Here is a 27,867-nt window from a genome sequence, read left to right on the forward strand (position 1 = left end):
GACACCGCCCCCTGTAGCCAAATTCAAGAACTGCTTAAAATGTGTCCAATCCCGTTACAACAGACTTGACTGTTGACCAATGAAAAGCCTATCCAATTTAGTGGACTGTTGGTTCCACCAATAGGGATTTTGTAACTAATATAAATCATCCGACGAAGATAGGCGTGCGGAGTGAACTGAACGGGACACAGCTTCTAGAGAGTGAGAATCGCAGACACCGAGGAACACAAGGCCGTTTCTGTTGACACCCTTGTGAGGGGGGGGGCATCTCAACGTCAAGACGGTATTGAGGTTTCATGCAGTTCTCTTTTATGAGTGTACATTATCCTATGAAACAAATCATTTGGATCTGAGTGTGTTCCCTATTGAACAACCAGGGATGTAAACACTGGACAAGAACAACTCAAATGCACAGGGCCATACAGACAAATTCGCGCTGTGATTGACAACGTTCCACTTCCTTTTATGTTGTATTTTCTAAACAAGGAATGACCTGTTTTCACTGGATTGTTTGATGGGGCTTCTAAGGACCATGATGCCGCCAAAGTTTCAGCTTCTGGCGCTTTTGGCATTCGCAGTGGCCATGTTCTTCTTGGAGAACCAAATCCAGAAGCTGGAGGAGTCTCGGGTGAAGCTAGGTAAGACTGCGTTCAAACTATCCACGTTAATCATGCTGCACGCAGCCGGTAATACAACAAGGAAAATTAGTCTGACATCCAATAGGGGTTGAATCATTGCTAAGCGTTTGTCAGCATGGTTGTAAATTTAGGGTTATCTTGTGACAATTCTGCCTGTGAGGTGACAAACTGGCATTTTGAGGGCAAACCCAGGTGTGAGTGTGTGATATCTATCTATTTACATATCCAATTTACAGTCGGATTGTGTTTTTGCCAGAAGATACCGACCATACACTTACGCTGTTTACACTAAACTGCACTGATGTCCGGACGCAGTCATGGTTACATTTAGCCCAATATTGGACTAAAGGAGCCTAAGGTTACTCAGTCCAAGGACCTTACATATTCTGTTTAAAGTGTGAATTGGCTCTGGGAGCTAAAACGGCCAAATACTCTATTTGAAATGTGAACTGATTCTCAATTGCTGTACGGTTCTGGAAACATATAGCCCTCTACTTTATCACATCAAAATCATTGAACAAATGTCAAATACACACTTACTGTACACTGTTAACAGTTGCAGCTGACAGTTTCAGTGACGATGCATTTGTGATGTCTGTCTTAACACACAGGTAATTAGCACAGGTAGTCCATTCGGTCTTCCATCTGTTTGTCACGTAAACAAGTGCTGTAACTTGGAAATATGGTCGTTTGGCAACCCTAACCCTTCATTATGGCCAAACCGTTCTATTTTTATTTCATCAGACCAGAGGCTATTTCTCCAAAAAGTATGATATTTGTCCCCATGTGCAGTTGCAAACTGTAGTCTGGCTTTTTTATGGAGGTTTTGGAGCAATGGCTTCCTTGCTGAGTGGCCTTTCGGGTTATGTCGATACTTTTGTACCTGTTTCCCCCAGCATCTTCACACGGACCTTTTGTTGTTCTGGGATTGATTTGCACATTTTGCACCAAAGTACATTCATCTCTAGGAGACAGAATGCATTTCCTTCCTGAGCGGTATGACTGCTGAGTGGTCCCATGGTGTTTATACTTGCGTACTATTGTTTGTACAGATGAACGTAGTACCTTCAGGCATTTGGAAATTGCTTCCAAGGATGAACCAGACTTGTGGAGGTCCACAATTTTTTTTCTGAGGTCTTTGCTGATTTCTTTTGATTTTCCCATGATGTCAAGCAAAGAGGCACTGAGTTTGAAGGTAGGCCTTGAAATGCATTCACAGGTACACCTCTAATTGACTCAAATGATGTCAATTAGCTTATTGGAAGCTTCTAAAGCCGTGACATCATTTTCTGGAATTTCCCAAGTTGTTTTAAAGGCACTGTCAACTTGGTGTATGCAAACTTCTGACCCACTGGAATTGTGATAGTGAAGTCTGTCTGTAAACAATTGTTGGAAAAATTACTTGTAATGCATGAAGTAGAAGTCCTTACTGACTTGCCAAAACTATAGTTTGTAACAAGAAATTTGCGGAGTGGTTGAAAAATGAGTTTAATGACTCCAACACATACAGTTAGGAACTTCCGACTTCAACTGTCTATCTTAGCTTCACTTTGGCGGGCAAAGGCTCAATTTCAAAAGTCAAAAGAACAGACAACGGCTCTTCTGTTTCCCCACTCTCGCCACTCTTTCTGCGTCGCATCACATACACTGGGAATCTTTCAGTTCAACTGGTCAAGTTTTATATTTACTGCTACCCCAGTTATCACTCCTTTCATTGGCACCCTTTTCTTGAAAGCGAAACAATTCACTTGTCTTGCCCCCATTTTATGTTTTTTACTCCGAGCGCCTTCTCCCTCTGACCAGCAGAAACATTAACAATTATCACGACCCATTCTGGTTACCTTCACTGATTCCACAGTACCTAACTTATTTTTAAATAAATGTAAAAAAAAGACCCCCACCGTGAAACCACAAATGGATCAGGCAAGAGTCCACTTTCTCCATAAACTTCAATTCTACTGTCAGACTCTTCTTTATCCTGACCCTCGGTGCAAGACTCGGTCTCCGATAACTTCACCACACCTACTACCTCCGATACTTCACCCTCATTTACTTCCATTTCTCCTCCTGTCTTCAGCACCCTCTGCTTATACTTTCTTCCCTTTAACAAACCATCTCCCTTTTTTCCACCATTTCTTACCTGACTCAAGCTCACCCTCTTCTCTCTCTCTTAGACCTTCTCACCCTCTCTTTTTTTCCAAGTACACGTCTCTTCATAATACTGCACTATTCCTAACCACCATCTTGTTTCCGCCATCTCCAGGGACTCCATTTCTGTTCCCCCGAGTTCGAGCCTCTCGTCTCTCATTGATTAACGACAGGCACTTCATTGATCAAACCCTACTGTTGACCAATCGCCGATGAGGGGGCTTCGGCTACCGACTTCGGCTTGCCTCGAGGGAAAAATTGTGTCCCCCCCCCAAACGGCCTGTGTCCAAAACCAAACAAACGTCACAATGTAGTCATAATATACAGTGCTTTCGGAAAGAATTCAGACCCCTTGACTTTTTCCACATTTTGTTACGTTACAGCCTTATTCTATAATGGATTAACTAAATAAAAATCCTCATCAATCTACAGACAATACCCCATAATGACAAAGTGAAAACAGGTTTTTAGAAATGGCATATTTACATAAGTATTCAGACCCTTTGCTATGAGACTTGAAATTGAGCTCAGGTGCATCCTGTTTCCATTGATCATCCTTGAAATGTTTCTACAACTTGATTGGAGTCCACCTGTGGTAAATTCAATTGATTGGTTAGGATTTGGCAAGGCACGCGTCTGTCTATATAAGGTCCCACAGTTGACAGTGCATGTCAGAGCTAAAACAAAGCATGACGTCGACGCAGTTGTCAGTAGAGCTCCGAGACAGGATTGTGTCGAGGCACAGATCTGGGGAAGGATAGCAAAGAATTTCTGCTACGTTGAAGGTCTCCATCATTCTTAAATGGGAGAAGTTTGGAACCATCAACTCTTCCTAGAGCTGGCTGCCAGGCAAAACTGCGCAATCGGAGGAGAAGGGCCTTGGTCAGGGAGGTGACAAAGAACCCAATGGTCACTCTGACAGAGAACACTTACTCATTCAAGGGTTTTCTTTATTTTTACTATTTTCTACATGTAGAATAATAAGGAAGACATCAAAACTATGACCTAAAACATGGAATCATGTAGTTACCAAAAGTGTTAAACAAATCCAATTATATTTGAGAATCTTCAAATGGCCACCCTTTTGTCTTGACTGCTTTGCACACGTCAACAGTGACAAGGCGAGTCTGGGATGCTGTCCTTCTAGGCAGAGTTGCAAAGAAAAAGCCATATCTCAGACTGGCCAATAAAAAGGGATTGAGATGCGCAAAAGAACAGACACTGAACAGAGGAACTCTGCCTAGTAGGCCAGCGTTACGGCGCACTCCAATAATTTGTTGACTTGGCAATATGTCTGATTGTTCCGTCCACAGATCAAACGTCTCTGTACACTGAAGCACTGCACTGTGTTGCATAGTCAAATGGTTTGAGGCAGGGCAACATGATGGACACCCCTGGCTGTCTAACCAGGTTTTGATGCATTTCTTCTGTCTACATTGTGAAAGCAGGTTTTGTATATTTATATGGCCCATTTTTATTGCACACTCAAATATGACCCATTCACAACTAATTTTCTGATCTGCTTTTTGCTCCCTGTGTCATTCAAATCTTGTTACTTTACTCAGAGGTTGAATCACTTTTCCTATTATTTAGATTGTCTTCCAGGTATATTGTTAGTGGCTTGGTAGCTCTGCCTTTAACGATCTGTGTATCCTGTGGCTAGCGTCATCGGTGTTATCTGGTAACATATTCTTAGCGTCCTCTTATGCCAGGTAAGGTTGGCACAGATATTTTGTAGAAACGTAAAGTGCATTAGCACGTGGGGCGGGGGGGCTGACTGGATGCTTTCCCCAATGGCCGTAACTCTAGAGGGGAGTCATGCTATGCTTGCTGAGAGCCTCGTAAATAGAAACTCTGTTTATAAACCTGTCACCTCATGTCACATGTCACTAACTAGGCTCTGTATCGAAGTTTAACTCCTACACCCATCTCCACTATGGTCCCCATATGTTCCCTGAGGAGCAATGAGCTAAGTTAGTCACCAAGTAATGTTAGAGCCAGTGCGTGTGGTTGGTTGGCTGGCCAGAGCTTGATTGAATTGTTTTTATCACATTGTAACTGAAGTGAGGTTGCATAACACAAACTGTTACTCTAACACCAACTCGTTCATTGGTGTCAACAGTCAATTACACACAGGTATCAAGAGTCTGAAAATATAGCCTTTTTGTATAGGATAGGCCAGAGCTGTGTATGCAAATATATGGCTCTGGTCGAGGCCTGGTTGGATCATTTAATTTAGCCTTGTTAATTGAGGAGCGGCGAACTTGACTCCTCTCCAAGTTCAACTCTGTGCTTGCTCGCTCTCTATCGCCATTATCCAGCGCACTCCGACTCCTTTTGACACCATGGAGCCGTTTTTAGCCTCTCGGGGTTATAAAAAGGCCTGAGTCATGTTAATTGGCTGGCAGTCACTACAGTGGCTACTGTACATTTCTAAGTCTCACCCTCACCAGTCTGAAACATGCCACTTGAGTGCCTAATGGATTGGATCCGATTTGTGGAAATGCAGGTGTCAGGAATGGATTTGTTGTAGGCAGAGTGCTAATGGCCCTAGTCTCGAGCAGTTAGGGCCCTGATTGGTGTATTTATGGACATTGGCTTCGACATTAAAGAAGAATGTCTTCCCGTGAACTTCTGCGCTACATTTTGTGCACAGTTGTGACCCGATGACTGACAGGCTAATCACGGTGCTGTGAACTGTTTCGCAACCCGGAGTGTAGTTGAGACCGCTCTCCTCGCGCGCATGTTGTTCCCTTGTCGGTTTCCAAGGGGTTTGACGAGCGACGCGGGGCCGGTGTGGTTAAGCATGAGGGGGGGAGCAGGTGTCGTTTATTCGAGGCGGTTGACTGTCCCTTTTTATAACACTGCTCAACATCCCTATGAGAGACCCAGCTGAAACAACAGCTTCTGTAGACCGGAACTGTCATAACGGCTAATCGTATTACTTTTCAGCGGAGACCTTCCTTTGCTAGTCAATAACCATAAATTACCTTTTTATTTTTTTTCTGGAGTCTGGGATGCTACCGCAGTGCAAGATTATAATCCCCTGTGGCCAAACAGCCTTTGGATAGGTCTCTCCCAATTTCAGACTTCTATCTCCTGCTTCAGAGCTTATAGTTGTATCAAAAGGGGGGGGATTACATTTTCATCTCAACACAAAAATAGTTAAACCCCTGGTAGCACTCATCGTAAGCCTTAACAAAAGGAGGGGAGAGACACATGTCTGCAGCGTTTTACAACCAATTTTATCAGAGAATAGTAGGATAAGGCAGTCTGGCAGAACTGTTCCACTGCTTTCCTCCTGCCTTGCATATTTCCACCTTCTATACAGCAACTGAATCCCACTCAGCTCTAGGGCGAACTGAGTTTCTCTACTGCTCTGGCAGACTTTCTCCTCAGAATTGCAGTGTACTGTGAGTGCAGCCAGTCTGGTACATTGTCACGAAACTGCCTAGGGACAGCCTCTTACCACAGAAGTGGTGTGTCATAGAAAGGCCAGTTGGAACACTCAAGATGTTCCTGAATGATCTCTGTCAATTCATTAGCTGCTGCTGCTATTCATGTAGCCTGGTTAAACCAGACTAAATGGGATGCTTGTCATTGTTTCACTTCACAATAGTGTGCAGTGTTCAGTCTGGTTTAACCAAAACTACCATGCTTGACAATTGGTATGAGGTTCTTACTGTGGAATGCATTTTTTTTTTTTTTTTTTTATTTTTTTTTGCCAGACATAATGGGAACCATGTCGTCCAAAAAGTTTCTCTTTGACTCATCTGTCTATAGAACATTCTTCCAGGAGTCTTTACGATAATTCAGGTGCCCCTAGGCACTTTTCGGCTTGAATCAATTTTTTTGGACGACATGAATCACGGTGAAAAACCAAACACTGAATTCCACAGTAAGAATGACAGTCAAGCATTGTGGTGGTAATAAGGATGTGCTTTTGACTGTTTGAGTACTCACATTCATTTTTTGTTGTTGCCCATACCCAAAAGGGAGAAACATTTTTATAATTTAGAACACGAGGCCTGTGCTGGGAAAAATTGTGTGCGTTTATCCAGACTGAAGTTATATCTCTCTCTCTCGCAACTTGCAACAATTTCAAAGATTTTACTGAGTTACAGTTCATGTAAAGAAATCAGTCAAATTTTAAATACATGCATTAGGCCCTAATCAATGGATTTCACATGACTGGGAATACAGATATGCATCTGTTGGTCACAGATACCTTTAAAAAAAGTTAGGGCATGGATCAGAGAAACGGTCAGTATCTGGTATAACCACCATTTGCTTCATGCAGCACAACATCTCTTTCGCATAGAGTTGATCAGGCAATTGATAGTGACCTATGGAATGTTGTTCCACTCTTCAATGGTTGCGGGAACTGGAGCATTCCGTCTTACATGATGATCCAGAGCATCCCAAACATGCTCAATGGGTGACATGTCTGAGTATGCAGGCCATAGAAGAACTGGACAGCTTCCAGGAATTGTGTACAGATCCTTGTGACATGGGGCCATACATTAACATGCTGAAACATGAGGTGACGGTGGCGGTTGAATGACACAACTCCACCACGGGGCACTCTGACAACGTCGACATCAGCATGTATGGCGTTGTGCGGGTTTGCTATCTGCCCGGTACAGTTGAAACCGGTATTCATCTGTGAAGGACACTTCCCCACTGTGCCAGTGGTGATCTAAGGTGAGCATTTTCCCACTGAAGTCGGTTACGACGCTGAGCTGTAGTCCGGTCAAGACCCTGGTGAGGATGACGAGCACACAGATGAGCTTCCCTGAGACCGTTTGTGCAGAAATTATTCAGTTGTGCAAACCCACAGTTTCCTCAGCTGTCTGGATGGCTAGTCTTTGACCATCCCGCATGATGTGGAGCTCCTGGGTGTGGTCTGTGGTTGTGAGGCTGGTTGGATGTACTGTCAAATTCTCTAAAATGACGTTGGTGACACTTTCTCTGCGATAAACAAACATTACATTCTCTGGCAACCGCTCTGGTGAACATTCCTGCAGTCAGCATGCCAATTGCACGCTCCCTCAACTTGAGACATCTGTGGCATTGTTGTGTGACAACTGCACATCTTAGAGTGGCACTGTGGTCCCCAGCACAAGGTGCACCTGTGTAATGACCATGATGTTTAATCAACTCCTTGATATGCCACACCTGAAGGTGGATGGATTTTCTTGGCAAAGGAGAAATGCTCACTAACAGGGATGTAAAAATAATTGTGCACAACTTTGCGAAAAATAAACTGTGCATATGAAGAAAGTCTGGGGTCTTTCAGCTTCGCTACACTTCATGTGTTTATTTTGAACTAGGCAAGAGATCGCAACAATGCCTAATTTATCATAACTATTACAGATAACAAATCCTAATTGCTAAATTGCCCCATGTACAATATATTCAGTGAATTAAAAAAAGCAAGTGCCATTTTAAGATTAATTTATTGAAACCGTTATATTATATGGTGGAACACAATCTTCAAAAAGGCAGTAACCTCAGCCGTTGCGCTTTCTTGTAGAAGCCTATGTCTGTGCAATGGCAGAGTTTTGTTAATTTAGCAGACGAGCCCTTCTCACAGTCAAGACACCTATTTTATAGTAATTTTTCAAAAACATAACAGAATATTTTTTGCAAATGAAAAAAGTTGCCAGTGTGACGTGATGCACAATTCGTGCCTGGAACAGTTATTCTCAAGGATAATTTTGAGACGTGGCTCAATTTGGCAAGACCATGTTTTTCAGGGTTACAAACCAAAAACATTTTATTTTCAATATACAGACATTTAGTGTATTCTTCCTGTTTTGGAGTTTAAAAAAAAAATTAAATGGATGAACAATCCCACGTTGAACACTGCATGTTGATGAATTACAGCCACAACATCTGGTGGGTAGGCATATGCTTCTGATGAAAATACACTTAGTTTAAAAAATAATCTTCTTGCATATGTTCAGTGTGGAACCGGTCTGCACTAGCAGTTTGCAAAGTAGCTTAAGAGGAAAAATAGACTTGTGTGGAGGGAGTGGTAGGAATGCAATTGAGTGAACGAGACACTGAGGGGAAAGGGAATTTGGGGAGAAGAATGGTTTGGTGCTCAGCTTGGTTGTGCCCGGCAAATGTACAAATAGGAGAATAGAGTCAAAGCAAATGAACATTGTCTTCAAGACAATTTCACTTGCCCATTCAGAGCCACAAAGCACAGTCCACCAAATAGTTTTACAGTTTTATAAAAATTAAAAATAAACATTATATATATATATATGCGGCAAACTGCAGTAGAAACGATAGCAACGCTGCCTCCCTGGTTCAGTAAAACTGAGGGATGGGGCTGGAGAGGACCCTCTCAAATTCATAGACCGAGCTATGGATTCAAGGACTGACCATCCATGACATCAAAATAAGTTTTAGCATGTTTTGAGGCTATAAAGTGTTTGTTTACAAACATGGAGTGAAACCAAGGTTATATTTTGGTTCTGTTTGTGTACGACAGTTGAACTAAGCTTGAGGCATTTAAAAGTTATGTACCCATAGATTATTGAAGAACATAACTTTTTTGGCTTAGAAATTAAAGTTATGTAGCAACTGATTGCTCCTTTTTATATTTAAAAAATTAAGTTTTGATGTCGGTTTTGAGTACTCTCACTCATGACCATCCCTAGGTGGTAGTGTGACGGTTTGGGGATGCTTTCCTGCCTTAGGATCTGGATGACTTGCCATCATTGACGGATCCCTGAATTCTGCTCTGTATGCAGATCATTCTAATAAGAATGTCGGGTCATCCGTTTGTGAGCTGAAGTCCAGCCGAGTATTGCAGCAAGACATTGATCCAAAACACACAAGCAAGTTTACGTCAGAATGGCTGAAAAGCAACCAAAAATAATAATTGTAATAGCCTAGTCAAAGTCTAGACCTAAACTCAGATGTTGTGGCAGGACTTGAAACAAGCAGTTAATGCTTAAATCCACAAGTGTTGTTGAGTTAAAGAATTTATTTATGGCACAGTGGGCCAATGGAATTGTCTGTAGATCTCCGAGACAGGATTGTGTCTGCACAGATCTGAGGAAGGGTGTGAAGAACAGTTTCCTCCATTCTTAAATGGAAGAAGTATGGAACAACAAGACTCTTCCTAGAGCTGGCTGCCCAGCCAAACTGAGCAATTGGAGGTGAAGGGCCTTGGTCAGGGAGGTGACCAAGAGCTCCTCTGTGGAGATGGGAGAACCTTTTTTAAGAAGGACAACCATCTCTGCAGCACTCCACCAATCAGGCCTTTATGGAAGAGTGGCCAGACAGAAACCATTCCTCTGTAAAAGGCACATGACAGCCCGCTTGAAGTTTGCCAAAAAGCACCTAAAGACTCTGACCATGAGAAACAAGATTCTCTGGTCTGAAACCAAGATTTAACTTTTTGACCTGAATACCAAGCATCACATCTGGAGGAAACCTGGCACCGTCCCTACGGCGACGCATGGTGGCAGCATTGTGTTGGGGGGGGGATGTCTTTCAGCTGCAGGGACTGGGAGGCTAGTCAGGATTGAAGGAAAGATGAACGGAGCAAAGTACAGAGATCCTTGATGAAACCCTGCTGTAGAGCACTCAGGACCTCAGACTGGGGAGAAGGTTCACCTTCCAATAGGATGACTCTAGGCGCACAGCCAAGACAACGCAGGAGTGGCTTCGGGACAAGTCTCTGAATGTCTGAGTGGCCCAGCCAGAGCCCGGACTTAAACCCGATGAACATCTCTGGAGAGACCTGAAAATAGCAATGCAATGACGCTCCCCATTAAACCTGACAGAGCTTTAGAGGATCTTAAGAGAAGAATGAGAGCAACTCTCCAAATACAGGTGTGCCAAACTGATCATACCCAAAAAGACTCAAGGCTGTAGACGATGCCAAAGGTGCTTCAAAGTACTGAGTAAAGTTTCTGAGTACCTATGTAAATGTCACATTATAGTTCTATAAATTATCAAGTTTCTAAAAACCTGTTTTTTGCTTTGTCATTATGGGGTATCGTGTGTAGCTTGCACACTTAAAAAAAAAAAAAAATCAATTTCAGAATAAGGCTTTAGCATAACAAAATGTGGAAAAAGTCAAGGGGTCTGAATACTTTCCGAAGGCCGACACATACAGTGCATGAGGTTGACTAGGTGTCAGGATATATGATAGAACCCTGCTTTGCATCTATGCGCACTACTCTCAAGCTCTTAATGGTTGCTAGGCAGCGTAGGTTTAAAAATACATCCTAGGATAGTTACTGTCTTCAACTTGGCTACTACATGCACTGTGTTCTTAACCACAACTGGATGGATCCATAAAGAATGACTGTGACTAAATATCACTGACAAATATTATGATAAAGTAGGCTAATGCAATTGAAGGCATCATTGTTGCTTGCTTAAACTTGTTATAATACAAGTTTCAGCAAGCAATAGCTTACCCGTGCGTGTGGTCAACTATTTCAGCACCTTTTTCACGCTGCTTTGAGGCAAGCGTGGGGACTCGTCTAGGAAAAATCGATATATCCAAATGGAGACGGGTTAGGCTACAATTAGGCTGTGGAAGTGTTCGACAAGGTGAGTGCTGCACATGATCATCTCGTCTCGTTGGCTCATTTGTTAGCACTGATCATAATTTGCTGGCAAAAATGTTCTGATAGTAGGCTTTGGCTGGGCCTACTAAACGCTTTGTGAGTAAAGGGAAATGATCCACTACTCCTGACACGCTTGGGTGACTCGTCTTACTCAATCAGTGTGATTTTTGATTTACTGAATCTCCAGCTGTATATCTGGTTAATTCTCTATCTGGGCAAGTAAGTGGCGTTTGTGTACATTTTGCTCATCTATCACTGATCAGATGCGTCTTAACATGCTTTAATGTAGCCTAAATCAAGTGCGGGTCTTCGTTTTGCTCGGGCGTGTATAGCAGGGGTGTCAAATTCATTCCATGGAGGCCTAGTGTCTGCAGGTATTTTTCCTTTCAGTTAAGCTCTAGACAACAAGGTGTGGGGAGTTCCTTACTAATTACTGACCTTAATTCATCAAGTACAAGGGAAGAGCAAAGACCTGCAGACACTCAGACACTGCATGCTTTTGAAAGTAGACATTGAAAATGGCAATCGGTATCATGAAGATGCTCTCAATGTAAGACCCTACGCTGTCTCCCTAACAAAGCGGCGGGAGGGCAAGACAAACTGTTTTAAATTATTTATTTTTAAAAATCTCACATTTATATGACGGCGGTTCCACACGTTGCCTGAAACGCAAGTTGTGTTGGAAAATGTTTATTTTGTATTTTCTGTTATTTCATATGGCCTACTAGAAAATTATACAGTATGTGTGTTGACTGATCAGGATAGGCTAAATGTGTCTTCTATTTTTATGAACAAAACAACTATTGAGTTCATGTGTATGGCACAGCCATGTACCCTATAAACTGCACAGACCAAACATTTAATCTCAATATGCCATTCGATTCTTTTGAAAAAATACATTTTTATGAGTCTTTTATATTTCTTAGGACTTGCCTATAACAAATGTAATAAAGGATTTCATTGTGATGTATATTCAATGGATTTATTAAAATAGACAGACTTACTGCCACTCCTAAACTTGCCGCCATGGGCACGGGAGATCTAAAAGGCTTATCCCGGCAAGAAGGTGGTTAAATGGCTTGGGGATAGAAGCTGTTCAGGAGCCTAGTACCGCTTGCCGTGTGGATTAGAGAGAACAGACTATGGCTTTTCCGGGCCTTCCTTTCAAACCGTCCAATGTAGAGGGCCTGGATTGCAGGGAGCTTGGCCCCAGTGATGTACTGGGCTGTGCGCACCACCCTCTGTAGCGCCATGCGATTTGAGGGCAGTACTGTTGCCATACCAAGCAGCCAATCAAGATGCTCTCAATGGTGCAACTTTTTAAGGAATTGTGGACCTATGCCAAAACTTTTCAACTTCCTGAGGAGGTGCTGTCGCGCCTTCACGACTGAGTGTACTTTTTTTTATTTTTTTAAGTCCTTAGTGATTTGGAAACAGAGGAACTTAGCTCACAACCCGCTCCACTGCAGCCCTGTGGACGGGGGTGTACTCGCCCCCCGTTTCCTGTAGTCCACAATTGGCTCCTTGGTCTGACTTTGAGGGGGAGATTGTTGTCCTGGCACTGACCTCTCCTGTAGGCTGTCTCCTCAACTACAGGAAGTGTTTGGTTACAGACATTGGAGCTAAAGGTGGCACAACCAGTTGAGTGTAAGGGACAATTTACTTTTCGCACAGGCATTGGGTGTTGCATGACCTCTTAATGTTGATAAATAATTATGTTAATGTTCACTCTGGTTCCATTTATCTAATATTAAGTTTTGGTTTAAGATCTGATAAAATAAAATAAAATGTTTTTTTTTTTTACACTGAATTATGTATAAATAGAGAATCAGAAAGGGTGCAAATATTTTTCCATGGCACTGTACAGCTGCATTTTTATATAAACAGTTTTTTTTCTTCTGGGGTTTAAACAACTTATTTGGACAGCGGACGCTAGTGTGGTTTCCCACATGATCAGTTTGCCTTACCATCTCTTAAGCGGTGGTGGCCATGGAAAAATCTCTGCTGTTATTGAGAAGATATTCCCCTGCTTAGTTAATGACGAGTCCTGCAAAGAGATCCAGTCAAATCAATTGTCCACTCCACAGAGCAGCCATTAAGGCATTGAATTATTAGTCTCTATGGCCTGCCGTCTGTGTAAATTGCTCTATATTCTTGTGTAACTGGCAGTTTTTTTGGGGGGGGTGTTGATGTGATGGAAGCTTTATTTTTCTTTTTTTCTTCCCTAAACTGACAAGGTAAGCTCATACTGTCAACTATGATTTGTACCCTTAGAAGTGTCTGTTAAGCTTGCAGTGATATAGTAGCCTGGTACCATACTTTATGTACTGTAGACTCTAGACATGCTATGTTACTTCCTTTTTTTTTTGGAGGAGGAGGATCGCTTAAATTTAAAACTAGCACTTAAGAACGGATTAAATCCTTGTCTGCTACGCTAACCATCTGAGGGACTAGTATCCTAGAGACCAGTGTTGGGCCACAGCTTAACCAGTGGTTAAGAAACACAACGTGTTAAATCCTTGTCCGCTACGCTAACCATCTGCGGGACTAGTATCCTAGAGACCAGTGTTGGGCCACAGCCTAACCAGTGGTTAAAAAAAACAATGAACTTGTTTATCATTCTCAATAATTATTATTTTTTTCTTCTTTGTACTAGGGACTGGCAAGCTATGCTCCCTCTTGAGTCAAGTGCTGGCAGCAAGCGGCCTTTTTTGTTGTTCTTCCTTGATGGGCTGCTTACTGTATGTAGACTAGAGCTGACTAAATTAGCAGAACCATCTCAGGGATGTGATCTGCAGCATCCCACGGACCGGAGGTTAAACACTGAACTACATGGAAGACTTGGGCCTAACATAAAGAGGAGTTGGCTAAAGAACAGACTGCTAGTGATGCTCATCTTTAAGGTCTCCATCTTTTCTAACAGATTTTAAGGCCAGCTAGGTTGAAAGATCTCCATTGTGAATACCTGTAATGATACTGTAAGGGACCTCACAATACGATATTGTCACGATACAGTTGACGTTGAAGTTTACATACTTGGCGTCATTAAAATGCTGCTTTTTTTTTTTTTCAACCACTCCACAAATTTCTTGTTAACAAACTATAGTTTTGGCAAGTCTGTTATGACATCTACTTTGTGCATGACACAAGTACATTTTTCCAACAATTCTTTACAGACAGATTATTTCAATTAAAATTCACTATCACAAATCTAGTGGGTCAGAAGTTGACTGTGCCTTTTTAAACAGCTTGGCAAATACCAGAAAATGATGTCATGGCTTTAAAGCTTCTGATAAGCTAATTGACATCATTTGGAGGTGTACCTGTGGATGTATTTCAAGGCCTACCTTCAAACTCAGTGCCTCTTTGCTTGACATCATGGGAAAATCAAAAGAAATCAGCCAAGACTTCAAAATAATTGTAGACCTCCATGTCTGGTTCATCCTTGGGAGCAATTTCCAAACGCCTGAAGGTACCACGTTCATCTTTACAAACAATAGTACGTAAGTATAAACACCATGGGACCACGCAGCTGTCATTCCGCTCAGGGAGGAGACATCTTCTGTCTCCTAGAGATGCACTTTTTCACCAAAATACATTCAACTCAATCCCAGAACAGAGAAGGTCCTTGTAAAGATGCTGGAGGAAACGGGTATAAAAGTATCTATATCCACAGTAAAACAAGTCCTATATCGTCATACCCTGAAAGGCTGCTCCGCAAAGAAGAAGCCACTGCTCCAAAACCGCCATAAACAAGCCAGACTATGGTTTGCAACTGCACATCGTACTTTTTGGAGAAATGTCTGATGAAACAAAAATAGAACTTTGGCCATAATACCACCGTTACGTTTGAAGGAAAAAGGTGGAAGCTTGCAAGCCGTAGAACACCATCCCAACTGTGAAGCGTGGGAGTGGCAGTATCATGTTGTGGGGGTGCTCACAAAATAGATGGCATCATGAGAAGGAAAATGATGTTGCTTCAATATATCCACATCTCAAGACATCAGTCAGGAAGTTAAAGCTTGGTCGCAAATGGGTCTTCCAAATGGACCATGACCCCAAGCTACTTCCAAAGTTGTGGCAAAATGGCTTAAGGACAACAGCGTCAAGGTATTGGGGTGGATATCACAAAGCCCTGACCTCAATCCTATAGGAAATTTGTGGCCAGAACTGAAAAAGCATGTGCGAGCAAGAAGGCCTGAACCTGACTCAGTTACGCAAGCTCTGTCAGGAGGAATGAGTGAAAATTCACCCAACTTATTGTAGGAAGCTTGTGGAAGGCTACCCAAAACATTTCATCAAAGTGAAACAATTTTAAAGGCAATACACTCACTTAGTGTTTGGTAGCATGTAAACTTCTGACCCACTGGGAATGTGATGAAAGAAATAAAAGCTTAAATAATTCTCTTTTTCTGACATTTCACATTCTTAAAATGGTGGTGATCCTAACTGACCTAAGACGGGGAAATTTTACTAGGATTAAATGTCAGGAATTGTGAAACTTAGTTTAAATGTATTTGGCTAAGGTATATGTAAACTTCTGACTTCAACTGTACGTATGTGCGGTACAATATGTATTGCAAATCTAATGTTTTTTTTGTTTTTTTTTAAACATGAAGGCATGTCGATATTGCGATTCGATGTTCTATACATGTATTTCTCACTGCATGTCTGCAGCAGAGGGATGAGAGCCATGAGAAAATGAGCTTTGAATATTCATGGAAATAAAAGTGCTGACAACAGATTGTCTTACCATTTTAAAAAGAAGATGGAGAACAAGCTGTAGGATGAAAAATACTGGCATTTTGCCGCTGACACAGCCAACTGGCGCAAAAATATTGCGACATAGTCAAAAATAATATCCCGACATGTAATGTAACCTTTTTTAAAAACAAAATTGTTTTACCCCGTCATAAGGCTAGAATCATACCATCACAAGACCTTTTTTTCCCCAAACAACTTCCCTCAACTGCCTGAAAAGGGGTTGCCTTCTGCCCTTCTCTAACTGAAAAGGGCATGGTTTTGTCTGCTGACAACAGATTGTTTGTATTGTCTCGCTTCACTGACAGTAGAGGCTTGTGTGAACTCCCATGAGGAAAATAGGCCGCTTAACAAGATACCTTTCCACCAAGAAATAGGCTACTTCCACATACCAGATTTGTATTGGCATGTGGAAATGGGGCATCTGAGCGCTTGGTTACACGGTTGCCACCTCAACTCTGACACCAGAGAAATATCTGCACTTGCTTGGGCTCGGCTGTACAAGCCAGCCGATTTTTGTAGTTTCTCGTTGACTCTCTCCCTTGACTCTCTCCGATGTCTAGACCTCCACTGCCAGGCTAGATGTGAATGAGAGCTTTCATGGGCCATCAAAGCTGCAGTTGTCTCCAAGCCAGGAAAATCCCCCCCAGCTACGGTAATCTGGCCTAAAAAAGAGCACTTACAATTTAATTGCTTTAACTCATTCACTTACTGTCATTTCTTCACAAACACTGCAAGATTCTGATGTTTTTATTGGTCTGTGTTTTGTCATGCATTTGTTTGAAACTGGAGTTCTCTACAGTCATTGAAGCGTTTAGTTGATCAGGCTCCTGTAAATTTCGAGTTGCTGTGTAAAGATAGCACATGGGTCCCTCATACAATATGCTTGACATTTCATGAATAACGTCTATGCAGGTCTTTAATAGAAACTGAGCGTTTCTCTCATCTTGCGCCTCAACTACTCACACAATTTTATTCACTCCTGGCTGTATATGTACTACGGGTAAACAAATAATGCATGTGCGAAAATTTGTCACACTCCTAATAATCCACCAGGAAACACAGGGCAAAGCTAATGTTGGGGGGGACATTTTTTTTAACAGCTGCAACCTAGATCGCCTCCTTGTCATACTCCATTTGATTTTGCAATCCAGCGCTATTGAAGCAGAACAATACAAGGCATCTACCTCTCAGGCTATCGCCAGCCTGAATCTCTATTACCCCCTTTGCCTAGACTTTGGCTCGGGGGGCTAACAAGGATGAATAGCCGTGGAGTATGATGGATGTATGAGCTGCCTGGAGAAACGTTAATCGTCCCTGTTTTTTAATATATGACAAACTGTCATATTTGCGGATTTCCCGCCGAGTATGATTGATTTGAAAATTCAAATTAAGCTTGAAATTGTAGTAAATAGCCTATTGCGATCTCGGCCGGTGTTTTAGAATGTGTTCAGAATAATGGGTATTGGTTTAGTGTTTTTAAGACTGTGTTGCTGCCATAGGTCATTAATTAGCTGGAATTGTATGGAGAGGAGGGGGAACCAACGGAGATGGGAACTGAATGGAAGCGCACTGTGTGGCCAGAGTGATTATTCTTTTAAGAGCGGGCCTTTGTCCAGTAATTAAATTACCTCAGAGTCGACCATTAAAGTGTCTGGCGCCCTCTGCTCCGATACAGTGGGTTTCTACCCAAAGCTTGTTCAACACCATGGACTACAACAAGACTGTAACTCATGCTTTGTTGTTGGTACTGAACACCATGCCCTTTTGGTTTGAGGCCTGTTTTTTTTTTTTTAAGTTCAGCTCATTATGCTTTAGTGCTAGGGAGAGCTGATCTTGATTCAGTTGTTAGAGGGTGAGTAGTCTTCAATATTAGGACATGCCATGGGAATAGGCTCAGGCCTGTGGTAGGTAACTAGATTTAGATTCAGCCCGCGGACCATTTTTATTCAGAGCGGCGGGTGAGCCGAACATAATTTGATAAATGTACACACTGCAAATTGATCACAACTAAGCCCAAAAATAAATTGTTTGTTATTTTCAATCATTTCATGCTTTTGATTACATTGTGACATGATCACATACAGTGCCGTCAGAGTATTCGCACCCCTTGGCTTTTGCCACATTTTTGTTGTTACAGCGTGATTAAAATGAGGTTGCCACTGGCCTACACACAATACCCATAATGTCAAAGTGTAATTATGTTTTTACAATTTTTCTCCAATTATACTGAACAAGAATATAAACGCAACATGTGAAGTGTTGGTTTCAAGAGCTGAAATGGAAGATCCCAGAAATGTACCACATGCACAAATCTTATTTCTCTCATTTTGTGCACATTTGTTTTATATCCCTGTTATTGAGCATTTCTCCTTTGCCAAGATAATCCATCCACGTGACTGGTGTGGCATATCAAGAATGAGCATTACACAGGTGCAACTTGTGCTGGGCACAATAAAAAGCCACTAAAATGTGCGGTTTTGTCACAGATGTTTTGAGGGAGCGTGCAATTGGCATGCTGACTGCAAGAATGCCCACCAGAGTTGTTGCCAGAGAATTTAATGTTAGTCTATTGTAGAGAAATTGTCTCCAATGTCGTTTTTAGAGAATTTGGCAGTACGTCCAACCAGCCTCACAAACGCAGACCACGTGTAACCATGCCAGCCCAGGACCTCCACATACGGCTTCTTCACCTCCAGGATCATGAGACCAACCACCCGGACAGCTGATGAAACTGAGGAGTGTTTGTCTGTAATAAAGCCCTTTTGTTTGGAAAAACTCATTATGATTGGCTGGGCCTGGCTCCCCAATGGGTGGGCTTATGCCCAGTCATGTAAAATCAATAGATTAGGGCCTAATGACTTTATTTCAATTGACTGATTTTCCTTTTATATGAACTGTAACTGTCAGTAAAATCATTGAAGTGGTTGCCTTTTTGTTTTTGTACAGTATAATTACAAATGAACACTATCTTCAGTCAAATATTCAACCCCTTTGTTATGGTAAGCCTAAATAAGTTTGGGAGTAAAAATGTGTCAAGTTGCATGGACTCACTCAATATGCAATAATAGTGATTTTTTTTTTTTTTAACAACAAAAAATTGAATAACAACCTCTGTACCCCACACATACATATCCCTGAGCTGAGCAGTACATTTCAAACAGATTCAACCACAAAGAACAGGGAGTTTTTCCAATGCCTCACAAAGAAGGGCACCTATTGGTAAAAAATGTGACATTGACTATCCCTTTGAGCATGGTGGAGTTAATAATTACACTTTGGAGGGTGTATCAATACTCCCAGTCACTAGATAGGAAGGATGACTAACTTCACTGTCAGAGAGGAAGGATACCACTCCGGGATTTCACCACGAGGCCAATGGTGACTTTACAACCGTTACAGAAAACTGAGGATGTTACTCCAAAAAACGAACATAGTTGAGAGAGCAAAAAGAAGGCAGCCTGTACAGAATTTTTTAAATTACCCAAACATGCATCCTGTTTGCAATAAGGCACTGAAGTAAAACTGCAAGAAATGAGCTTCATGACCTGAATACAAAGTATTATGTTTGGAGAAAATCCAACACATCACTGAGTACTACTCTTTTGTATTTTCAAGCGTGGTGGTGGCTGCGTCATGTTATGGGTATGCTTGTCATCGGCAAGGACTTGGGAGTTTTTCAGGATACAAAAATAAACAGAATGGAGATAAGCACAGGCAAAATCCTAGAGAAACCTGGTTCAGTCTGCTTTCCAACAGACACTGGGAGATGAATTCACTTTTCAGCAGGACAATAACCTAAAACACAAGGCCAAATATGCACTGGAGTTGCTTACCAAGACAACATTGAATGTTCCTCAGTCGCCTAGTTACATTTTTGACTTAAATCATCTTGAAAATATATGGTAAGGCTTGAAAATGGCTGTCTAGCAAGGATCAACAACCAACTTCACAGCACTTAAATTGACAAATTATAATGTGCAAATATTGTACAATCCAGATGTGCAAAGCTCTTTGAGACTTACCCATAAAGACAGCTGTAATTGCTACCAAAGGTGATTCTAACATGAATTGACTGGTGGGAATACTTGTATTTCTGCATTTTCAATAAAATTGCAAAAATGTCTAAACCATGTTTTCATGTCATTATGGGGTATTGTGTATAGGTGGGTGAGAAAATCAAATACATTTTGAATTTAGGCTGTAACACACAACGTGGAATAAATCAAGGGGTATGAATAGTTTCTGAAGGCACTGTCATTTTATTTTTCGGAGGGGGTTGAATTCCTGATAATTCCTCTGCGTTTACCCCCAAAAAAATGGACAACTTTGGAGGTCCCAAAAATGTCACACTGGATGGATTTTGCCCGCGGGCTGCTTTTTGTTCACCCCGGTTCTAGGCCTAGAGATCTGAGTTCAAATCCACATACATAGCATCTCCGAGTGAGAGTGCTGATCTAGGATCAGCTACCCAACTGTCCATATAATCACATAAATGTTGATCCACAAGGCTAAACTGATCTTAGATCAGCACTCCTATTGTGGATACGGGCCCTGATTTATGAAATTGTAACGGTCCGATAACAGCTCTTTTATGGCTATGTGCTTTAGGTGGGGGGTGTGTGTGTCACTTAGCTATTTTGGGTGTTACTCATGACCATATTTATCGATGGTCATGATGACAGACGACCATAGACAGCCACCTGTCACAGCCCAGTATCGTGGCTAGCACCAGTTGTTAGCGCGGTTGGTTAGCGCTAGCTTTGATCAGTGGGATATAAGCAGATGCCTGGGAAGGGGGGGGTGTATGTGGGAATGGCAGGGGAGGAAGCAGAGTGATCACAGATTACATCTTAATTTCCCCTCTACCAGGTGCCAGCGTGTCTACATGGATAGGCATGACCTGGGCTCGACTTGGCTCTGCGTTCCCACGAGTATTAGGTGCTGGAGTGTTTTTGTGTTCCAGCACTGATCTGAGCCATTGTCACCACCAGTCAATCTGAGACTGATTTGACACAGAAGCCTATTTTTGTTTTAGTCACACAATTGTTTTTATAGTAGGTGCTGAAGTCCCTTTTTTAAAGGGATAGTTTACCTAAATAGAAAGTGTCCTATGGACCCGTAGAGTTAAAAAACATATATATATATTTTTTTATATATATATTTTGCTACTGGTCATTTCCTTGTGAATAGGAGCATATCAAATTGGGTGTTAAATGAAATCAGAGTCTACATTTTTGAGGAATTAAGGCGCATATACATGTCCTACAAATGAGGAAATAAGGAAAGGCATTGATTTATTTTCAAAGAAAACATCTACCAGAAAGTCTTAAACTTTATTAGAAATGCATCAATACACAATGTTGAAGTGAAGACCCCTGCCCACATCTTTTAGATATTTTCTCTTTTCATTCCCTCATTAGGGAGGATAATGAAAGGTAGACCCTATCTATTAGTTAGTGTTTTAACTGATATTCATTTTGAATGAAGTGATTAACACTTGAAATTCTGTTACCAAATTGGTAACAGAATTTCAGAAAAATCTGTAACGGAATTTCTGCAATTAAATATGATACAATGGGAAATCGTAGTCACAAACCACAGTTGGGTCACCTGCTACGGTCTTCCCTTCCACTGGCATACTGTTATGCTCAGCTCATACCTGTTTTCTTTCTGTCGTCTGGTGGTCTCCTCACCCACTGAGCACAAGACTTCTGTGGACATTGACATTTTATCATTCTACCCTGGCCTTGATTTCAACATCTACAGACATCTGGACCGGTCTTCATTTGGCCTAAACGTAGACGTCAATGATTGGTTCAGATTTGGACCGGACCAAATCTGAACCAATCATAGGCTTCTATGTTGCACACGTTTGGACAGCACAGTAGAGTAAAGAAAGGTAGAGTATAGTTCAATAGAGTAAAGTACACAGAGCACACTAGAGTTGAGTACACTATACTGCCCTACCAAGCAAAAAGGCAGTAACTGCTCATAGCGTGGAACTGAAAAAAATGGCTTTTTATATACCTTGGTTTCACAGTAACTTTTTGCAGTTACTGCTAACATGACCCCCATTTTTTCCAAAACACAATAAAATAGAGGCAGGATATCTGTCCACATGATGAAGCATGTATTTAATGTAGCAAAAAGGACTCGTTCATTTTCGACCAAATGAGCAATTACTGCCAATTTTGCTTGGTAGGGCAGTATAATGTACTGAATTATACTCTGCTTGACTGTACTGTACAGTTTTGTGCTATATTGTACTCTACCGAGCTCTACTTTGATGTTCAAACTTGTGAAACATAGACGTACATCTATGATTGGGTAGCAAGGAGCCTAGTGGTTAGAGCGTTGGGCCAGTAACTGAAAGGTTGCTGGTTTTAATCCCAGAGCCGACAAGGCTCTGTTGATGTGCCCTTGAGCAAGGCACTTAACCCTAATTGCTCCTGTAAGTCGCTCTAGATAAGAGCATCTGCTAAATGAATAAAAAATATTTGTTCAGATTTGATCTGATGCGGACCAACCGACTTTGGCCTTGTTTGTTGATGGAGCTCATTTTAAAATAGCAAGTGTGTGTAATAATACCCAAATATGCAAAGGAGGATTTTGCATATTTCTACTTTTTATTTATTTATTTATTTTTTGTGCAGCAAATTTAGGACACATCGCCATGAAGAGAATGACATTCATATCCAGAATTATGCATTTCTGTGTAGTACAGATCAGGGCCCGAAGATGAAATTCAATTAAAACAATTATTCTACCGCGTGTAAATTCAATTCACTTACTGTGGTTCGATAACCAAAATATATATTTTTTAAAATTAAACTCAAGGTGTCACGTCATAGCCGACACACCATTCTTTCTGCAGACATCTGTGAATCTTTCATTTTGAGCAGATATTTTAAGAGTTTTTGAAATACGAGACTTTACCAAAATTCTGTTGCCAGACTTTGCATCTGCACCGTTCTTCTTCTAGTAAAACTTTGAAGTCGATGGTTTTTGTTTGGCATACATTTTTTAAGTGAAAAAATTGTCTATAATATGGTGGACTAACCCTTTAACTCCTCTTCTTCTGGGCAGAGCGGGCCATCGCCAGGCACGAGGTGCACGAGATCGAGGAGAGGCACACGCAGGAAGGCCTGCGGGAGCGGGAGGCCCCCTCGGCGGCCGGCAGTGAGGACGTGGTGGTCATCTACAACCGCGTGCCCAAGACGGCCAGCACCTCCTTCACTAACATCGCCTACGACCTGTGTGGCAAGAACCGTTACCACGTGCTGCACATCAACACCACCAAGAACAACCCGGTCATGTCCATGCAGGACCAGGTGAGCGAGTGAGGCCAGAAAGGTCAAGGGTTTAACGTCCCTCTATATGTAGCTGATTGGAGGAAAATATTACATACAGTGGATGCTGATGGAGGGAGAGCTCAGAGGAGTAGCTCTTTGTAATGGCTGGAATGGAATGAATATAAAGGCTCCACACACATGGTTTCTTCCATAATCCACTCCAACCTTTGCAATGAGGCCATACGCCGATGTTTTTTGTTTTTTGTTTAAAAAATTATTTTTTTAAAGTGACACCAGCTGCCACTCGTCGCCCACTGTTTACATGCTGCCAGAATTTGAATGTAGCAATGTTTTGACCTCTGTGGAAGAGTGAGAGAGGTATAGAGTGACTCTATACCTCTCTCACTCTTCCAGAGGTCAGAACATTGCTACATTATAATTCTGGCAGCATGTAAACAGTGGGCGACGAGTGGCAGCTGGTGTCACTTTAAAAAATCGGCAAGAGTGAATGCGAGGGGAGAGTGGAAGCGAGGGAGGGAGAGCTTGAGGAGGGGGATAGGCACATGTCATGTATTAATTGCCGTTGTCCACATGCTCAGGTGCGGTTTGTGAAGAACGTGACAGAGTGGGGGGAGATGAAGCCGGCGTTCTACCACGGCCACGTCTCCTTCCTGGACTTTACAAAGTGAGAACCCCTCACACTACAGCACACATCCTACCAGATAGACTTTTGCTGCAGTCTCCCCCTTGTGGCCTTATAGAATACCACATCACTATTGCGCAACATTCAGACCGTCACAGATAAGAGTTGGGTTCTATCGAAGGGATGCGGCTTTAAATCATATGAAAAGGGCTGTCGTAATGGCAAGTTGAAGGCAACACTGTTCTATTGAACAGGGCCTAGATTTTGCAACTTGTGATGTGTTCATAGGTCACTTTAGACATGCAATTTCTAGCATCTCTATGCTCGACGGAAGTCCTTATACAATAAATGACAACACCATCTCCTATTGAACAGGCCCGCGATATTAAGACATTGTCTGTTCATAGGTGATCTTAGACAATATATGTGTAATATTCGGGTCGGGTTGGACGTCACGATACAATTGTATTCTAACACGAGCTCTCTGTTTTGACGCAGGTTTGGAGTAAAGAAGAAGCCCGTCTACATCAATGTGATCCGCGACCCCATCGAGCGCCTGGTGTCCTACTACTACTTCCTGCGTTTTGGGGACGACTACCGGCCCGGCCTGCGGCGCCGGAAACAGGGGGATAAGAAGGTCAGTCCCACAGTACATCTTTTTTTGTGCGCGGGAGAACAGCGAAATATCTACTGCCATTGTTTTTTTGCCCCCCTGCCTACTGCTCGAGGCACCTCCCCTCCACTTCGTCCACAAAACAAAAACGATAACAAAGGTGCTGGGGCGGACAGTAGGACTGTTTCCGCCTAATGCGGATTCCGTCTTTAAGGTTCCACTTAGAATTATTTGATTTATTAGCAGTAATATATACAATGTATTTGAACCGTAAAACACGCTTCCATAGGTAATGCTACATTACATTTTTTGTTGATGTGATTCAGACCTTTGATGAGTGCGTGTCGGCGGGTGGCTCCGACTGCGCCCCGGAAAAGCTGTGGCTGCAGATCCCCTTTTTCTGTGGTCACTACTCTGAATGCTGGTATGTACCCCTCCTTACGTGACATCCATACCCTGCATTCTTAACCTATAACACATTTCTTTAATGGGCTGGGATATGGACAGTTGAACCCCTTTAACCTCCATTATACCTGCCAGGGTGGCCTAGTGGTTAGAGCGTTGGACTAGTAACCGGAAGGTTGCAAGTTCAAACCCCCGAGCTGACAAGGTACAAATCTGTTGTTCTGCCCCTGAACAGGCAGTTAACCCACTGTTCCTAGGCTGTCATTGAAAATAAGAATTTGTTCTTAACTGACTTGCCTAGTTAAATAAAGGTAAAATAAATAAATGCATGCTTTTCCTCTCTTGTGATCTGTATCATTTACCCCCTGTCTTTCTGCCCCATGTCGAGAATGCGAGACTAGCCCATTTGCTTGATTGTAAATGCAGTTTATTGATGTTTTGTATTTGTTTTCCCATACTTGTGCTGTGTACTGCAATTCAGCTCGGAGCTGCCAATGTATCCAACGTGAAATCATCCTATACGTAAATCTGAACATCTCAGGTACAGCCGGTGTTAAAAAGGGCCGTCTAAATACATTTTATAGACAGTCAATCAATCTTCCCCCCCCCCCATAGGAACGTGGGCAGCCACTGGGCCTTGGAGCAGGCCAAGTATAACCTGGTCAATGAGTACCTGCTGGTAGGGGTAACTGAGGAGCTGGAGGACTTTGTGATGATGCTCGAGGCGGCGCTGCCGCGCTTCTTCAGGGGCGCCACTGAGCTCTACAAAACGGGTACGCTACCAATGTCTACTTCCTACTGAGAGGACGTTTTAGAATAGGACTTTATTCAGGACTATTTATCACAAAGGTGAGATTGATTTAAGTCTTTTTCCAGCTTTTTACATTTATTTTAGTGTCAGCCGATTGTATGTAGAATGACGACATACCTGCTTTTGAATATGTTGAAGCACGTACAGTAGATGTACAGCTTTTGTCACAGGAGAGGTGATTTTAAGTGTGTAAACAAAACCACCTTTTCACTTGTTGCTGCTCTGTGAGAGACCAATTCTCGCCTTTTTTTCACAGCTCTAACAGCTCATTATATTGGACAATTTCTACATACCATCTTTAACTAAACTATATGTTCCTTACCCAACAGGGAAGAAATCCCACCTGAGGAAGACAAGTGAAAAGAAGCCGCCCACCAAGGAATCCAGCGCCAAGCTGCAGCAGTCCGCCATCTGGAAGATGGAAAATGAGTTCTACGAGTTTGCCCTGGAGCAGTTCCAGTTTGTCCGGGCTCACGCAGTCCGGGAGAAGGACGGGGAACTCTACCTGCTGGCTCAGAACTTCTTCTACGAGAAGATCTACCCCAAAAACTAACTAGCGCACATGAAAGATGGACCATTCCTCTAGGCTTCATGCCGTAGTCACACACACTGGGGAGAGGACAGAGGAGAGGAGGAAAACCTAAGATCATCAGTGGATCTGTGGAACTGTCTGTGTTAGACGTTGTTAGCAGTTTCTGAATGTCGCCCGCTTCACTGACTCCTCCGCCTCCATAGTAGCCGACAGAACCAGGAAGCTGCCTCTTCCTGGTGCAAGAGTGCCAATAGGGCATGTTCCCACCAGCATCTAAGTTCCAGGACTACCTTTCTCCTTCCAGGTGAAAGTTCACAGGAGTGATTTGCTTGACAGACACATGGCAGGAGATGAGTCTACTTGGCAGCTGGCCATGTCCATTTACTTCTGGTCACATGATTTGTATTTTCCGTCCAGAGGGCAGGTTTTTATTGGCTTGTTCTGTTTGTTTGCATTTTATTTGTATTTTCATTCTACTTTACTGTCATCGTCTATGGGAACATTGTCGTCCCACTTTTTATGTGTTCAAATGATGTAACCGTCTAAAATTAAAAGTCGACTACAATGTTATCTTGGAGTTTATCAATATGAATTGAAGACGTTTTTACAAAATCTAAATTCTGTGGCCTCCATAGACTTGGGTGACTGATACACCCTGTTCACGACTGTGGTACTACTATTCAGTGTTTTATACTGTACTTATTTACTTGTTTTCAGACTCTATGACCCAGTTGGATTATTGCTAGGTGGAATGTGAAGTGTTTACACATGATGTAATTAAACTATGGAAGAAGACAATTCAGCTGCTGTACATATTACTCATTTCAATACATCTAGCTCAAACGGTTATTTTATTTTAAGAGGACTTCATATTTGGTTAATGAGCGAGCCATTTGTGCATTTTTCTCTCAGCTTTTGTTATTTTCTCTAGATTGGCAAGAGACCATTTCATTTGAGTGCTTTTATTGTCAATATATCATGTTTTCTATCATTGGGCCACTATTGAACCCAAAGTGCCCCCAAATCCATTGTTTTGCTGCTGTAAACTCATTAACTTGTTGCATTTCTCCAAAACATTTTTTTTATATATATGACAGGTTTTTTTTTTATCCCAGATTATTATCATTTCTTTATAATCCCCTTAGGATCATTAAATTGCAAAAAATTTTCATTTATGTTTCTATGGTTATCATGTAAGACTAACTTTACCTAACCCATGTGTGCACTGCTAACTGCTGGTGCTGCTAATGCCAGTTCCTGTTCTTCTATTGATGGCCTACTAACACAGACACTGATCAGATCATCTCTGTAACTCAGCCCAGCCACAGTGACTGCAGTGCCGGAGCACTAGAACAGCCCTTAATTAATCAAGCCCTAGCCCAGACTTTGAGACAGCAGAAGTACAAAAAAGAAAAGAA

General features: G+C 42.1%; 1 protein-coding gene across 1 annotated transcript; it reads left to right on the top strand.

Moving 5' to 3' along the window:
* The first annotated feature begins 144 nt into the window (after nucleotides 1–144).
* Nucleotides 145–27,867, top strand: LOC112260266 (heparan sulfate 2-O-sulfotransferase 1). The gene is made up of 8 exons (XM_024435234.2): nucleotides 145–283; nucleotides 487–638; nucleotides 23,240–23,484; nucleotides 24,045–24,130; nucleotides 24,587–24,725; nucleotides 25,028–25,125; nucleotides 25,722–25,879; nucleotides 26,247–27,867. The coding sequence occupies exons 2-8, from the start codon at nucleotides 515–517 to the stop codon at nucleotides 26,468–26,470; spliced, it is 1,074 nt and encodes a 357-aa protein (XP_024291002.1). The 5' UTR covers nucleotides 145–283; nucleotides 487–514; the 3' UTR covers nucleotides 26,471–27,867.

Source organism: Oncorhynchus tshawytscha, linkage group LG10, assembly GCF_018296145.1.
Source record: "Oncorhynchus tshawytscha isolate Ot180627B linkage group LG10, Otsh_v2.0, whole genome shotgun sequence".
NCBI classification, from domain to species: domain Eukaryota; kingdom Metazoa; phylum Chordata; class Actinopteri; order Salmoniformes; family Salmonidae; genus Oncorhynchus; species Oncorhynchus tshawytscha.